Source organism: Haliotis rufescens, unplaced genomic scaffold, assembly GCF_023055435.1.
Source record: "Haliotis rufescens isolate VD_foot unplaced genomic scaffold, xgHalRufe1.0.p SCAF_52, whole genome shotgun sequence".
Taxonomy (NCBI): domain Eukaryota; kingdom Metazoa; phylum Mollusca; class Gastropoda; order Lepetellida; family Haliotidae; genus Haliotis; species Haliotis rufescens.
Window position 1 is genome coordinate 1,144,296 of NW_025964246.1, and position 14,920 is coordinate 1,159,215.

At 39.6% G+C, this 14,920-nt stretch overlaps 1 protein-coding gene across 1 annotated transcript in view; it reads left to right on the forward strand.

Moving 5' to 3' along the window:
• The window catches only part of LOC125374134 (fas apoptotic inhibitory molecule 1-like), a 74,534-nt gene that overhangs the window by 32,143 nt on the left and 27,471 nt on the right, over positions 1–14,920 (forward strand). The window contains exon 3 of the mRNA XM_048384928.1: positions 7,675–7,778. Coding sequence (XP_048240885.1) covers positions 7,675–7,778 — 104 coding nt within the window. The remainder of the gene's footprint in view (positions 1–7,674; positions 7,779–14,920) is intronic.

The following is a 14,920-nucleotide window of genomic DNA, read 5'->3' on the forward strand; positions in this document are numbered from 1 at the left end:
TTAATTATAGTATTTCAAATAATATATTATATTTGATAGCGACTGTAAATGATTTTTATCATTTAAAAAACCCTACTGCCTATCGTAAAAAAATTTCACTTTTGGGAGGAGGAGGGGGGGGGGGGGAGGGGGGGAGGGAGATCCGTAAGTTTCGTAAACCAAGATTACGAAGAAATACCTGTCAGGAGGTACCCAATTATGTGTTTGTCGATGACACAAAAATGTGTTAATCTTTTTCAGCGAGTAATTGAGACTGTTAATCCCTGGCGTTTCATTTTTTTATGGGAAATCTTTTAAGGTTAAACGAATATATGACGTCAATGACAGAGAATAACCAGTCTCGATTATCTGCCGAAACAGATTCATTTGGCGTAAATGTCAAAATAGCGGTGACAGTTCTATCAATGGATCACTGAAAATCAGTGATGACACCAGGTGTTCGAAATAATGGGTAAGCCTGTACTCTGCCGGTAGTACAGGCAATCCCGTCCCAGCTCCATAGCGTCCAAATAATTGATTTCAACAAACTATTGATCGACAATACATTGATGTAAACAGGCCTCGGCGCGGGATCAATGAGTGAACAGCCACCGTCATACAGAACTTGCCTTTCACTTCAAAGTCTCCCTCTTTCCGAGAATTGAAAACAATAGTTGTACGTAATCACTATTTGATAATTATTGAAATACAGGTTTTGTATATACTTAACCTTTCTTTTGTGTAAATGCCATGTAAGCTATTGATTATAATGTATATTCTGATGTATATCAACATCATTGCTGTAGAAATTATTCCTGTCGTCGTATGCATGTAAAACCTACGGAAACGTGTCGTCACAAGAGGCGGTGAGAGCTAGGCGTATAGATCTGGTTCTGCAGCCTAGCCCAGCACAATCTCAGACCACCCGAGCACTAAAGATCCATGAGTGTTGAGATCCAATGTAAATTCGATAAAATTCAAAGAGTATTTCCTTTGAATCCTATTTGAGTCGACCATTGTCTGTAGCGTTGTGTTGAGTTCTATGTTGATTGCAGATAATCAGTAACCTCGATGACGTTTTGTCACCATGCGTTTCATGAGTGTAAAATTCTGAGATTTTATTGGAATGTTTAGGATTTTAAGTGTTCTTTCATATTGATAAGTCTAGGGTTTAGTTCCATACAGTTATTCTTTGAAGTATGTTTTAGTTCGGACTATTGAGTAATGGCTATAGTTATAGTCATTTTTGCGATTTCTGATAAGATAAAGCTAAACCGAGACAATGATGGAGGGCCATAGTGTTACCATCTTCTCCGCAGTATTGACCCGGTATGGAGCGGCCATGTTGCGTATATCAAATATTTTGCCCTTATATGGCAGAGCAGCCATGTTGTTTGTTAAATATATCTTGTTGCATCTTAATGTGTATATCCTATATTTCGTTCCTTCAGGGCAGAGCAGCCATGGTGTTTGTTAAATAGATCTTGTTGCACCTTAATGTGTATATCCTATATTTCGTTCCTTAATGGCAGAGCAGCCATGGTGTTTGTTAAATATATCTTGTTGCAGCTTAATGTGTATATCGTATATTTCGTTCCTTCAGGGCAAAGCAGCCATGGTCTGTATAGAAGTTAAGCACCCATATAGCCACGCAGCTGTGTGTTTATCATTTTCATTTGACCGACCTTGTTAGAGAAGCCACAATGCGTAAGGACGGTCATCCATGTGCATATCATATATATTGACCTGATAAGGACGGTCATCCATGTGCATATCATATATATTGAACTGATACAGACGGCTATCCATGTGCATATCATATATATTGACCTAAGAACAGTCATCCATGTGCATATCATATATATTGAACTGATACAGACGGTTATCCATGTGCATATCATATATATTGACCTGAGGACAGTCATCCATGTGCAAATCATATATATTGAACTGATACAGACGGTTATCCATGTGCATATCATATATATTGACCTAAGGACATTCATCCATGTCCATATCATATATATTGACCTGATAAGTACATTCATCCATGTGCATATCATATATATTGACCTGATAAGGACGGTCATCCATGTGTATATCATATATATTGACCTGATAAGGTCGGTCATCCATGTGCAAATCATATATATTGAACTGATACAGACGGTTATCCATGTGCATATCATATATATTGACCTAAGGACATTCATCCATGTCCATATCATATATATTGACCTGATAAGTACATTCATCCATGTGCATATCATATATATTGACCTGATAAGGACGGTCATCCATGTGTATATCATATATATTGACCTGATAAGGTCGGTCATCCATGTGCATATCATATATATTGACCTGATAAGGACGGTCAGCCATGTGCAAATCATATATATTGAACTGATACAGACGGTTATCCATGTGCATATCATATATATTGACCGAAGGACATTCATCCATGTCCATATCATATATATTGACCTGATAAGTACATTCATCCATGTGCATATCATATATATTGACCTGATAAGGACGGTCATCCATGTGTATATCATATATATTGACCTGATAAGGTCGGTCATCCATGTGCATATCATATATATTGACCTGATAAGGACGGTCAGCCATGTGCATATTATATATGTTGACCTGATAAGGACGGTCATCCATGTGCATATCATATATATTGACCTGATAAGGACGGTCATCCATGTGCATATCATATACATTGACCTGATAAGGTCGGTCATCCATGTGCATATCATATATATTGACCTGATAAGGTCGGTCATCCATGTTTTTATAACCCACGTGGTGAAGATACAGGTGGTAAGATACTAAATCCGTACGTCACACGTGTGTCGTACAAAGTTGTCCTTGTTTTATTCATTTTGATTGGATAACCGTGTCCTCTGTCACACCGGGACTACTTTTTTCATTCATAAAAAAATCACGAGACGTCATTCATTTTGCAACTACAAGGCAGAACCGAAGCAATCTCATGAGAGCGAGAGATATTTACAAACACTTTATTAAATCAAACAAGATAGTCACACGCATCAAATTCGGTTTGCATCCTATATAAGTTATGCATGAAGCTTTTACAGACAATATATAATCGAGCTGTATCCATTAACAATGTACGACTTCCGAACAATAGATCGAGGGTCCCTATGAGCGTGACGCACCCGACCACTTTCGGAACTATTAATTTGACTTAACGTAAAAGGATAAGCGTGGTGAAATGAAGTCACTTTAAACTATCTGGTTTTAACTTACTTGGGACAATCCGGTTCTTCCATCAGTGTCCCCTTCGAAGCGTATTTTGTGGCACTGTTTCGGGAGTTGTTTGTTCATGACTGTATGACCAGATCACTCAAAGAGAACAATTCCGATACAAATAATTCGAAAAGTCCGTAGAAGTGTGCCTGATTTCTGATTATGTGGCCCAAAACATCCCAAATGTGAACAATAACATTCCCTATCTCTAGCGTACAACGCTGTGAGAAGATCACGGTTGTCTTTTCTTATTCCGGTGGTGACCTTGCCCTTCGTTCGAAGCTGTCACTGACGTGCAAGCAGACTTGAGTTTGTTGATTATCACGTCTTCAGTATAGGGTGGTACAGTTAACATGAATGTCTTTGTCGAGCATTCTGATTCCATCTTCCAAAATGGTACGGGCGTGATATAAATTCAGCTCATAGACCAAGAAAACCGAACCATTTTGAATGCACAGACGGGACCGACTGTTGGTCCGATATTAAGATCGCGGCGTTAATGTCTCTTTTCAAATTTTCTTATAGGTGTCCTGCGTACTAACAACATGGTGCTTGAATTACCATACGTTGAAGAAATTCTTCCAAAAGGATCTTTGCAAACACAACTGCAGGCGCATGTTGTTAATGCGTATGCCCAGAAATGTAAACAAATTCATGCGCAAACAGATTTTGCAACCGGTTTCAGTTTGGTCTGTCAACGAACGAAAGTATCATATATACTGACCTGATAAGGGACGGTCATCATTGTGCATATCATATATATTAACCTGATAAGGACGGCCATCCATGTCCATATCATATTTATTGACCTGATAAAGACGGTTATCCATGTGCATTTCATATATAATGACCTGATAAGTACGGCCATGCATGTCTATATCGCAACATATTGACCTGATAAGGGCCGTCATGTAATTTACCATATATATTGACCTGATAAGGACGGTCAACCATCACGGATGTGGTCTAGATAAGGAGATATGTATATGATGTGTATATCATATATATTGGCCTAATGACGAGTGAGATCCATGATGAATGGGTCCTTAAATAGAAAAACGGCGATGACCGATTGAGAAATCTGTGACACGAGTCAATATGCCAGTATTATACAGCAGTGTAGGACTGCCTTGAGTGGGTCCGTCACAAACAGGTCATCGTGTAAAAGGGGAATCCTATTTCCTAACTGATTGTGTGTCTATTCCGAGGCATTCCTTTCATGGTGAACAATTGACTTGCTTTTGCATGTGTTTGTGACGGGCGCCACCTGTAGGGCCGGAGCCGCTCCTTTTTGTGCGAACTTCTGGTATCACCACTATTTGGTAGTGATTCATAAACACATGCTTATGATATGGTTGTACTCGTACAATGAACTCAGCTTTTAGCAGATATGTCTCTCGCGTCTTCTTCTTCTTCTAGGGCGGTGGGGTTGCCTAGTGGGTAAAGCGTTCGCTCGTCACGCCGAAGTCCCGGGTTCGATTTTCCACATGGGTACAATGTGTGAAGCCCATTTCTGGTGTCCTCCTGCCTTGATATTGCTGGAATATTGCTAAAAGCGGCGTAAAACCATACTCACTCACTCGCTCTTCTCTTCTTCTTCTTTTTTTCTTCTCCTTCTTATTATCATTATGGATATAGTGTTGTCGCTTTTAATGGCTCCTGTTTTCACGGGTTTGTCTTGCCGTAAGAGGCGACTAACGGGATCGGGCGGTCAGGCTCGCTAACTTGGTTGATGCATGTCATCGTATCCCAATTGTGTGAATCGATGCTCATGATATCGATTCGAATTTTTACAGACCGCCGTGGAATATTGCTGACTGCGGCGTTTAACAACAAACAAACAAACAAACGAACAAACAGAAAGAGCATACACCGAAATACCCTGCAAGCATAAGTTCTTTATCAAACAACCCAAGAAAGTAAAAAACAGTTTTTAACAAAGACAACGACCTTGTATCGTATTGCTAACGATAGTTAAGATATGGTAAGCGTATTTCATAGGAACACACTCATTTCTTACGCAAGCACACTGTAAACCCGGTTCTCATCGATATACCCTCTACCACATGCAATGAATCTTGGATCAAATTGATTTTCCTTGCCGGGAATAATAGTCGAGAACCTTTGTCTTGGATTTTAATTATTTGTTTAAATGTTATGTATTTACAAAACCGTGAATGTTTTAATGTGCTAAACTGTATGGCAATGAGTTTGAACGATCATGAGATTAAGTTTGAGGCCTTCAAGCTGTGTGTCTGTTCTCTGATATTGGATGATCTTCTCCCCGCGAGGGCTCCCATCCCGATAGTGTATTGAGCCACGTATTGGATCGAGGGACTATTTTGGAAACTTTATTGATTTTCGATACACATGTACATTCAATCCACAAAACAATAGGCGCAGAAGTGGAGGCACTTGAAAAGGTTTACACTACCCTGCGAGTTGTTGCTCTGTTGGTATATTGGTGTTGTTCAACCTCATAATGTTTATCGAACAATTCGGTGTTGAAATATCCTTATCTAAAGCGCAGAGATTTAGTAATTTCTCCCTTCCATAAACGTCATTTCCGGTTTCAATATGGCCGACATTAAGCAGTGGGGATCTAGTTGACGTCATTCGTCATAACAGTTCTGATACTTGAAAAATCCATGTTGTGGCTGCTTGGCGAAGCAGACATGTTTCTGTAGCAAATATCTAGCCATGTTGCTATGTCCAACGACAGTTGGTTGATTAGTGTTATCTCGGGGTATGTAGCCGGAAGCCATTGATCCCCATCGACCGCTTAGTACTGATTTAACGATTAGGTCTATCTCTGTGAAAAAGTCATTGCACAAATTTATTTTTGTAATAATTGATGTTTCTTTCAGTCAAAGCGACATAAATATCAACCAAGAAGGATTGATCTTTAAAATTACGTCATTTGATGATTAAGGCATTACCGTCTCCGCGCTTAGCAAACAAATTGTTTAGAGTTCGAGATGTCTTAGGGACAAAACCCGCGCAGAGAATAAAGGAGATGCATCAATCACAGGACGTCACGTGATGGTATTCAGGGTCTCAACTGTCCCCTTTGGTCGTAAAGGGCGAGTTAATAGATCGGGAGGTCACACACGTTTACTTGGTTGATTGCGTGTCATCGTACCCCAACGGCGCGGGACGTTACTCATAATATCAATCACTGGTTGGTTGGTCTGGTCCAGATTCATCATTTACAGGCCACGGTTAAACAAACAAACAAACAACAAACAAACAAACTAACAAACAAACAGACAGACAGACTAACTAACAAACAAACAAACAAGCAAACAAACAGACAGACAGACAAACAAACAAACAGACTAACAAACAAACAGACAGACTAACAAACAAACAAACAGACAAACAAATAAGCAAGCAAACAGACAGACAAACAAACAAAGAGACTAACAAACAAACAAACAGACTAACAAACAAACAGACAGACTAACAAACAAACAAACAGACTAGCAAACAAACAGACAGACAAACAAACAAAGAGACTAACAGACTAACAAAAAAACAAACAAACAAACAAACAGACTAACAAACAAACAAACAGACTAACAAATTAACAAACAGACTAACAAACAAACAAAAGAAAGACAATCAGTTTTCATTTCCAAGCATTACCCGAAACAGGATTGCGGATATATTTAAATCTTCATATCCGTATTACCTTGTTTTTCTTAATCACTTAATCGTAATATACTGCTCCACTTTTGAGAGGGATATTTTAATATTTACATGATACACAAATATGATTCTCATGATATGTCAAATGTATATTTAATCAGAATGACATTTAATTATCCCTATCAAACGTTGAGTGGTATAAATACCATTATCGTGATTAAATGAGTGAGTGAGTGAGTAGGGTGTTACACGGTGTGTCGTCGTATCAAAGCCATATCACAGTGGGGGTGAGTGATTGAGTATGATTTTGCGCCGCTTTTACCAATACTCCCGCAATATCACGGCGGGGAAACACAGGAAATGGGCTTCACACATTGTGCCCATGAATGGAGTGAGTGAGTGAGTTTGGTTTTACGCTGCTTTTAGCAATATTCCCGCAATATCACGGCGGGGCAACACCAGAAATGGGCTTCACACATTGTACCCATGTCAGGAATCGAACCCAGGTCTTCGGCGTGACTAGCGTACGCTTTAACCACAAGGCTACCCGACCGCCCCACATTATGCGTAAGCCTATGATAAAGTATTCCATGAATGGAATCAAACCCGATCCATCAGAGAACACTCGAACCTTTGAGCCACCTAATTACCACACCACAGAGGTGTAAATTGGTGAAGATAATTCACAGTAATGTATTTACAGCTAGGCTTGTGATTGAGCCTGAGTTTGAATCTAATGTGATGGTTTGTCTTCTCCAGGAAGAGCCGTCTCGAGAAGGAGAAGGAGAAGGAGAAGAACCACAACAAGATGGAGAAGAACTGGACATTCCACATGGAGGGCGTGGTCTTCAACATCCTCTTTCGTGAGTCCATATTTCATCTTTATTCTGTCATATACTACTCAAAGAAAGTTAAACAACACACGAATCTTTCAGTTTACTATAGTTAATCTTACAAATTATTTTGAGTAATTGATAACTAAGTTGTCTCCTCTTAATATACAAGGCAAAGAAGAAAACTCAAGGCAAAAAACTGATCATTTTCTTATTTATCACATTGTGAGTGTTTAAAAGCAGAATTCTTTTTTTTCTAAAATTTAAAGTTCTCTTCCCCCCATAATGCTGAACCCTTGGTCTTTTTAAAGGTCTACTTATTTGCTCGCTGACTCGGTTGATGCATGTCATCGCATCCCAATTGCATGGGTCGATGCTCATCATGTCAATCACTGGATTGTCTGGTCCAGACTCGATTATTGACAGACCGCCGTCATTAAGCTGGAGTATTGCTGAGTGCGGCGTTAAACAACAAATAAACAAAAGACTTATTTTTCGAAATTCAATTTTTCAAATTTCAAATTCAAATTCTGGCCAGTTATTTGTTTTTCTTTACAATAGTTGTAGTGAACTGTCTGATTGTTGTCATTTCCAAATAGAGATTGACAACATTTTTAGAAGGGAAATTTTTTTTGGAGTGTGATGTTTCGCTCAATTCACATTAAAACGGCATCGCGGTACACTAGTCGGTGTTGGGAGATTTGTTGTGTAGTCAGTAGAGTTATGAGTCTTTAAAGACGTTCAGCCAATATCACAGTGAATATTTTCAGTTATCAATGTTTTTTTTAATGATCAGCATGTTTTCCTTTTTGAGCTGTCAGCAGCTGTCTTGTAAATCTACCCGAAGACCCACGTGATCCAATTTGGTCATCTCCACATGTAACACCCGTTATAATCCGGGGTAGAATAGGTCTCCAGTAACCCATGCTTGCCGTAACAGGCGACTATGCTTGTCGTAAGAGGCAACTAACGGGATCGGGTGGTCTGGCTGACTTGGTTTGATGCATGTCATCATATCCCAATTGTGTGGATCGATGCCCATGATGTCAATCACTGGATAGTCTGGTCCAGGTTCGATTATTTACAGATCGCCGTCATATAGCTGGAATATTGCCGAGTGCGGCGTTAAGCAAACAAACAAACAAAACATGTAACAGCGTGGGAAGTCGTGTCCCTCGCAGTGATATGGCTAGAATACTGCCTACACGGGATTGAACAACATTAACGTATGTTTGAAATGTGGTTATATCGGTGGCGTTATTGTGTAATATTGATACTTAAGTATTGTTTTACGCCGCTCTAGGCCGTGATATAACTGCAATCCAAGAAGAATTCTGCAGTAAAATTATCAAAATTCTGCAGCTAAAACTACATAATTCTGGGGAACAAACAACAATTTCCCCCTCAAAATTTAAAATTTAATACAAACTCATATGCATAGTGTCACTGATGATTGTTGATTAGATTTAACCAACGTTCAGTTTGTGTGGTCATAATACCAGAACGTTTAAAAGTGAGAATTATTTATTTCAAATGATGTTTTATTGTAGGATTCATATATTGTATGTTTAAATCGCATGTTAAATGTTTGGCCATCACTCGATGGAAACATTGTACAAAAAGGTTGAAAATAATTATAATTAGGGTATATATCGATAAAAAGGGGCCATTCCGCGACTTTTCTGTAAGTAACATTTTCTGCAAATCTTTCGCGATCGCGTATTCGAACAATTCGTTTAAAGCGGCGTTAATCCCATCTCACTCACTTTTACGCCACTGTTTGCAATATTCCAACATTATCACGTCTGGGGACACCACACATGGACATATTGCACCCATGCGATGAGACCCGTGAAGATCTGGGGTAGAATAGGTCTTCAGCAACACATGCTTGCCGTAAAAGACGACTATGCTTGTCGTAAAAGGCGACTAACGGGATCGGGTGGTCAGGCTTGCTGACTTGGTTTATGCATGTCATCGATCCCAATTGCGTGGATCGATGCTCATGATGTCAATCACTGGATTGTCTCGTCCAGACTCGATTATTTTAGAGACCGCCGTCATATAGCTGGAATATTGCTGGGTGCGGCGTTAAACAACAACAAAAAAAAAATGCGATTAATCGAACCCCAGCCCTTTGTGTGACGAGCAAACGCTTTAACCCCTAGACTACCCCTCTCCCCTGCTCCTTAAAAAGATAAATAGCTAAAAATCAAACTCAATAGGAACACCAGAACCAAACACAACCACCTTTTCGGAGATCGGACACCTTGAAACGAACAGAACATCCAAAGAACAAGGCACAGCGATCGAGTAGGTAGAATATCACTATAAAACTAATTTCCCCATGGACGTGTATCTCAAATCGAGCCATCGTACCCGCGTTATTAATGCGTTCATAAATCTATGACAATGATAAGTATTGATTTAAAAACGTGAATTTCTTTTGAAAACAATTGCGTTTTAATCAATTTAAACAGAAGGCACCAAAGACAGACTTTGGAATTATTGACTCAACTAGAAGAAGCAATAAACACCAGGTCTAGAACATTGAGTGCATTGTCGGCAGATTCGACCCTTGTTTCACAGGGGAATATAACACGTAACTATGCACAACACACTCCAACCTACACAACACCAACAAGGATGTTGCGTTACGCTGTAGTGCATCTTATAGAATTAACATATATCTAAAGTAGCATATAAAGCTGTAAAAAAAATTTTTAAAATAATATTTTCCGATTACACAAACCACCTGACCTCGATGACATTGACGCGAACCAAACGACCTCGAAAAAAAGTTTGAAAACAAACATGATGACATTTTACGCGCTGTCGGTAAAAAACAGGAATACATTGTTTTGCAAATTATGGACTTGGAGAAACACATTTTATTCTAAAGAAGAAGATTTGATGAGGAGTGTTTTGGGAAATTAAATTTACATTATTTAAGGAATGAGCAAATATTTATCAACTTTTTGGAATATTTTGGATGAATGATATTTTGAAATGTTCTTAATGTACGAATGTCGAATTTAAAAATGGTTTAATGACTAAAATGTATAAAAAAAACTGATTTCAGAGGTTTTAAGAATGCATTTTTCAAATACCAGTATCTTTTCTATATTTTCGGGAATATTTCAAAATAGGGAATTGAATCGGACATAATAAAGTTTTTACGCCAGAAAAAATCCATTGCGATTTGTTCAGTGGTTAATTAATAGGGTGTACATATGTCTCAAGGAAGCGCAAAATGCAGAAATACTCTTGTTCTTCAGGCCAGTGGCTTTTTGTAACAAGTCTAAACTGTCAGTGCGCACATGACTCCCTTTGGTAAAGCTCAAGCTCTCACACGTAGCCTGAAAGGCGGATAAGACTTAGATCTGCAAACCGCACAGTGATACATGTCTACCCTTTCCTTCATCCAATCAGAAAGCAGTATGTGATTAAGTGCGGAATACGGCTCGTGTTTGTGAATACGATAATAAATAACGATCAATGGACGTGGATCAATTCTCCTTACAAACAACTCTCCCCTGGACGAACAATAACCAATACAGTCCCGATATTGAATACAAATGAAAACCCCTCCATCGTTACAACTTTCCGTGATTTTCCTTTTTCATTAAAAGCTGCGGTAGATTGTTGGTGTTTTGGCCGTGTTTGTGTACAATTGTGCGACCGTGGTGCTGTTTGCATGGTGTCCCATCGCCTTTATGTGAACGTGATTGATGTTGTGCAACACAATGTAGGCGCTTTAGTCTCCGCGTCCACGTGGATGTCGGCGATCAATAATCAGTTGTGTTCCTGACATAGTCTCACAAGCAAACATGCTCTTGGCCCTATCGGAACTGCGACCATTCAGTCATAAAACGGGACTCGAGCAGTAATTATTCTTGAAAAAAATATGAAGGATTAACAGAACACGCCATTTGCACTCATTCTGTACGGTGTTGTCTGGTTGACATTTGACGCAGCTCAAAGCTCATCAAGTACGGCATGAAACAGACAAACAGAACTTCCCTTTTGATATTAAAAAATATTGGGGGCAGGGAGTTATTTAATAATGTGGTTTGCACTCAAATAACTGCAGCCTAGGAAATGTTTTTTATCCGTTGTACAATAGGTTTAACGCCCCTTTGAACAATTCCCGGGCGATATCACAACGGACCTGTGAAGATCCGGGGTAGAATAGGTCTTCAGCAACCCATGCTTGTCGTAAAAGGCGACTATGCTTGTCGTAAGAAGCGACTAACGGGATCGGGTGGTCAGGCTCACTGACTTGGACGGTTGATGCATGTCATCGATTACAATTGCCTGGATCGATGCTCATGATATTAATCACTGGATTGTCTTGTCCAGACTCGATTATTTACAGACCGCCGTCATAAAGCTGGAATATTGTTGAGTGCGGCGTTAAACAACCAACCAACCAATATATATCACAACGTGTCGGCTTGATGTCGGAGGAAAGCCCGTAGTGAGTCAGGTCGAAGTTAGACACTTTGGTGAAAGAGGTGGAACCGCCATGAGTCACAAGACCACAGGCTTCTTGAACATCTACATACCGCATTCGACGTAATATGCGCCCAGGGCTCTCTCAAAATTAGAAATAGGGGGCTCTTATTAAAATATTATTTTGGTGAAAAAATCAGAGTTGAAAGATAAATTTCGTGGTTAATGCTGACAGCCAGAATTTTTTCTCCAGAATTGAATTGCCAATAATTAAGAGTGCATAAATACGTCTTGTGTACATTGATCAATCGGAAGGGGTGCTAATTGGGATTGTTCACTCGCCAATATATTAGCAAATATCGCCGTGTGCGCTTATTAGAGCGGGGCGCTTATTACGTCGAATACGGTACATGTATGTCAGAGCTTGTGGTCGATGACTTCACAGAATATTGGATGAAATTAAGGCTCCTTACTACCCACTACTTGTGTCTCATCGACTGCGGGGGCACGGGTGGCCCAGTCGTCCAAGACGCCGTGATTCGCTGTGCAGAGTTGCGTCCCTTGGGCATGCCAGAAACCTATGATTTTGGGTTCGAATCCCGGTTCGCCCCGATTATGTTTCTAGGTTTGTCAGCACCATACCCCTGCTCGTGGGTTTCACCGAAGTGGTAAACGTCTGAGACCTGCATCACTTCGGGCTTTCCTCCCACATTAAGCTGACACGCCGTGACATAACTGGAAGACTCTTAAAAGCGGCGTTAAACCCACCTCACTCATCACCTGCAAATTGCTCGTCCGCCGAAAGAATAAAAATATTTTGTTAATCCAGAATTATCCGCCGTCCACTTGTAATTGTATGCCGCTTATTATGATTTATTAAGAATTATTAAGATTATTATGTGATCCTAAGTATTAGGTTTCACAAACGTGTCAAAACGTGTTTTAAAAACCACGGTCGTATATACATGTATAAATGATAGGTGGCGTACTTAAAGTGAACTGTTGAAACTTGGAAAGGAAGCAATTCGTGGCTACTTTTATTTCTTTTTATTTATTTGTAGTATTCGCTTCGAATATAGATCGCACATAAAGCAGGGAGTTGTGTTAATGTTATAGAAAGAACATGGCATTAAAACCTGCGACAGTGGCAATCACTCACACCGGCCCCCCTGTAACGTATGAAGTTCGGGGTTGGTGTAAACTTGGTCGTAAAAGCAGACATTACTATCTCTGAAAACCACCGGGTTACGACCTTCGGTGATTCTCTCAGGGATAAACGAGTTGAAGTGACTTTGTACCACAAAAAGCTTGACTCCAACCAACACAGCCTGTTCAAGCTTCCCTTCATTAACCGATACGCCGGTTCAACTCCAACCAACATCCATTAACCGATACGCCTGCTTCACTTGCAATCAGCCAATTTGGTAACATTCCATCTATTAGTTCGTATATTTTGTCATTTCATATACAACTAAAATGAAACCGATACGGTAGTCCAAACTTAACGGGTAGTTAGCATTATTAGAAATAACACCAGTGCATACTACAATCTACTGTCCTATTTCAAGAAGTTTCAAGACATTCTGATAAATATTTACTTTTGCAGAAACCTCAGTTTATTCAGTCAAATAGTTCTGGAATTTTCGTGACATCTGGAAGATGTAAAACGGTTACTAAATTGACTGTAGTTGTCCTATTTTCGTTCATTATTGAAAAACGAAAAAAAAATATTTAGGAATAAAATAAAACGAATGTTTTAAAATATGAAATCTCCGCTTATATACGAAAGGAAATTTTTATTTTTTCGTTGTAAAATTTAAACTTGTCTGTCATTATCTAATTTATTAAAGAAAGACATGTTCAATAAACTATCTATTTCTATACCCGTGTTGAATTTTTTTCCCGCGTTCGAAAATGTACAATATATGCTGTGAAAAAAAAGAATCGCAACGAAAGGTCACATCTATCCCAAAACTTGACACTCAGAAGACCCCTACCAACTGTGAGTGGTGTCTATAATATGTGGGGGCACGGGTGGCCCAGTCGTCTAAGGCGCCGCGATTCGCTGTGCAGAGTTGCGTCCCTTTGGCACGCCAGAAACCTATGATTGTGGGTTCGAATCCCGGTTCGCCCCAATTATGTTTCTAGGTTTGTCAGCATCATGCCTGTGCTCGTGGGTTTCACCGAAGTGGTAAACGTCTGAGACATGCATCACTTCGGGCTTTCCTCCCACATTAAGCTGACACACCGCGATATGACTGGAATAATGTTAAAAGCGGCGTTAAACCCAACTCACTCACTCACTCACTACAATATGTAGAACAATCGGCTTTTCTTGTGCTTACTCTTTTCACGAACACCCGGTGTCATCACTGATTTCCTGTGATCCATTCATATATTTTTTGCTTTTTACGCCCAATGAAATCTTTTCGACAGATAAGGACGTTTGACGGCGTTGACATTTTACACTGCAAAATAACCTCTCTATATTCCCGTGAATTCGCCGTATAACCTAACCGACTGACACGTTTGAAAGCAATATCTAAAGTTAGTTTCCAGACACGAGACCACAGCAGAATATATTTTCTGTTTGTTTTTAAGGTGGGTAGCCGTGTGCTCCTTTTCCCTACATGGCTCTAAGTGTGAAAACAATACTCACTCATGTGCTTTTAGTTTTATCAAAGTTTTTTTTTACAATATTAGTTTTGAATGACAGC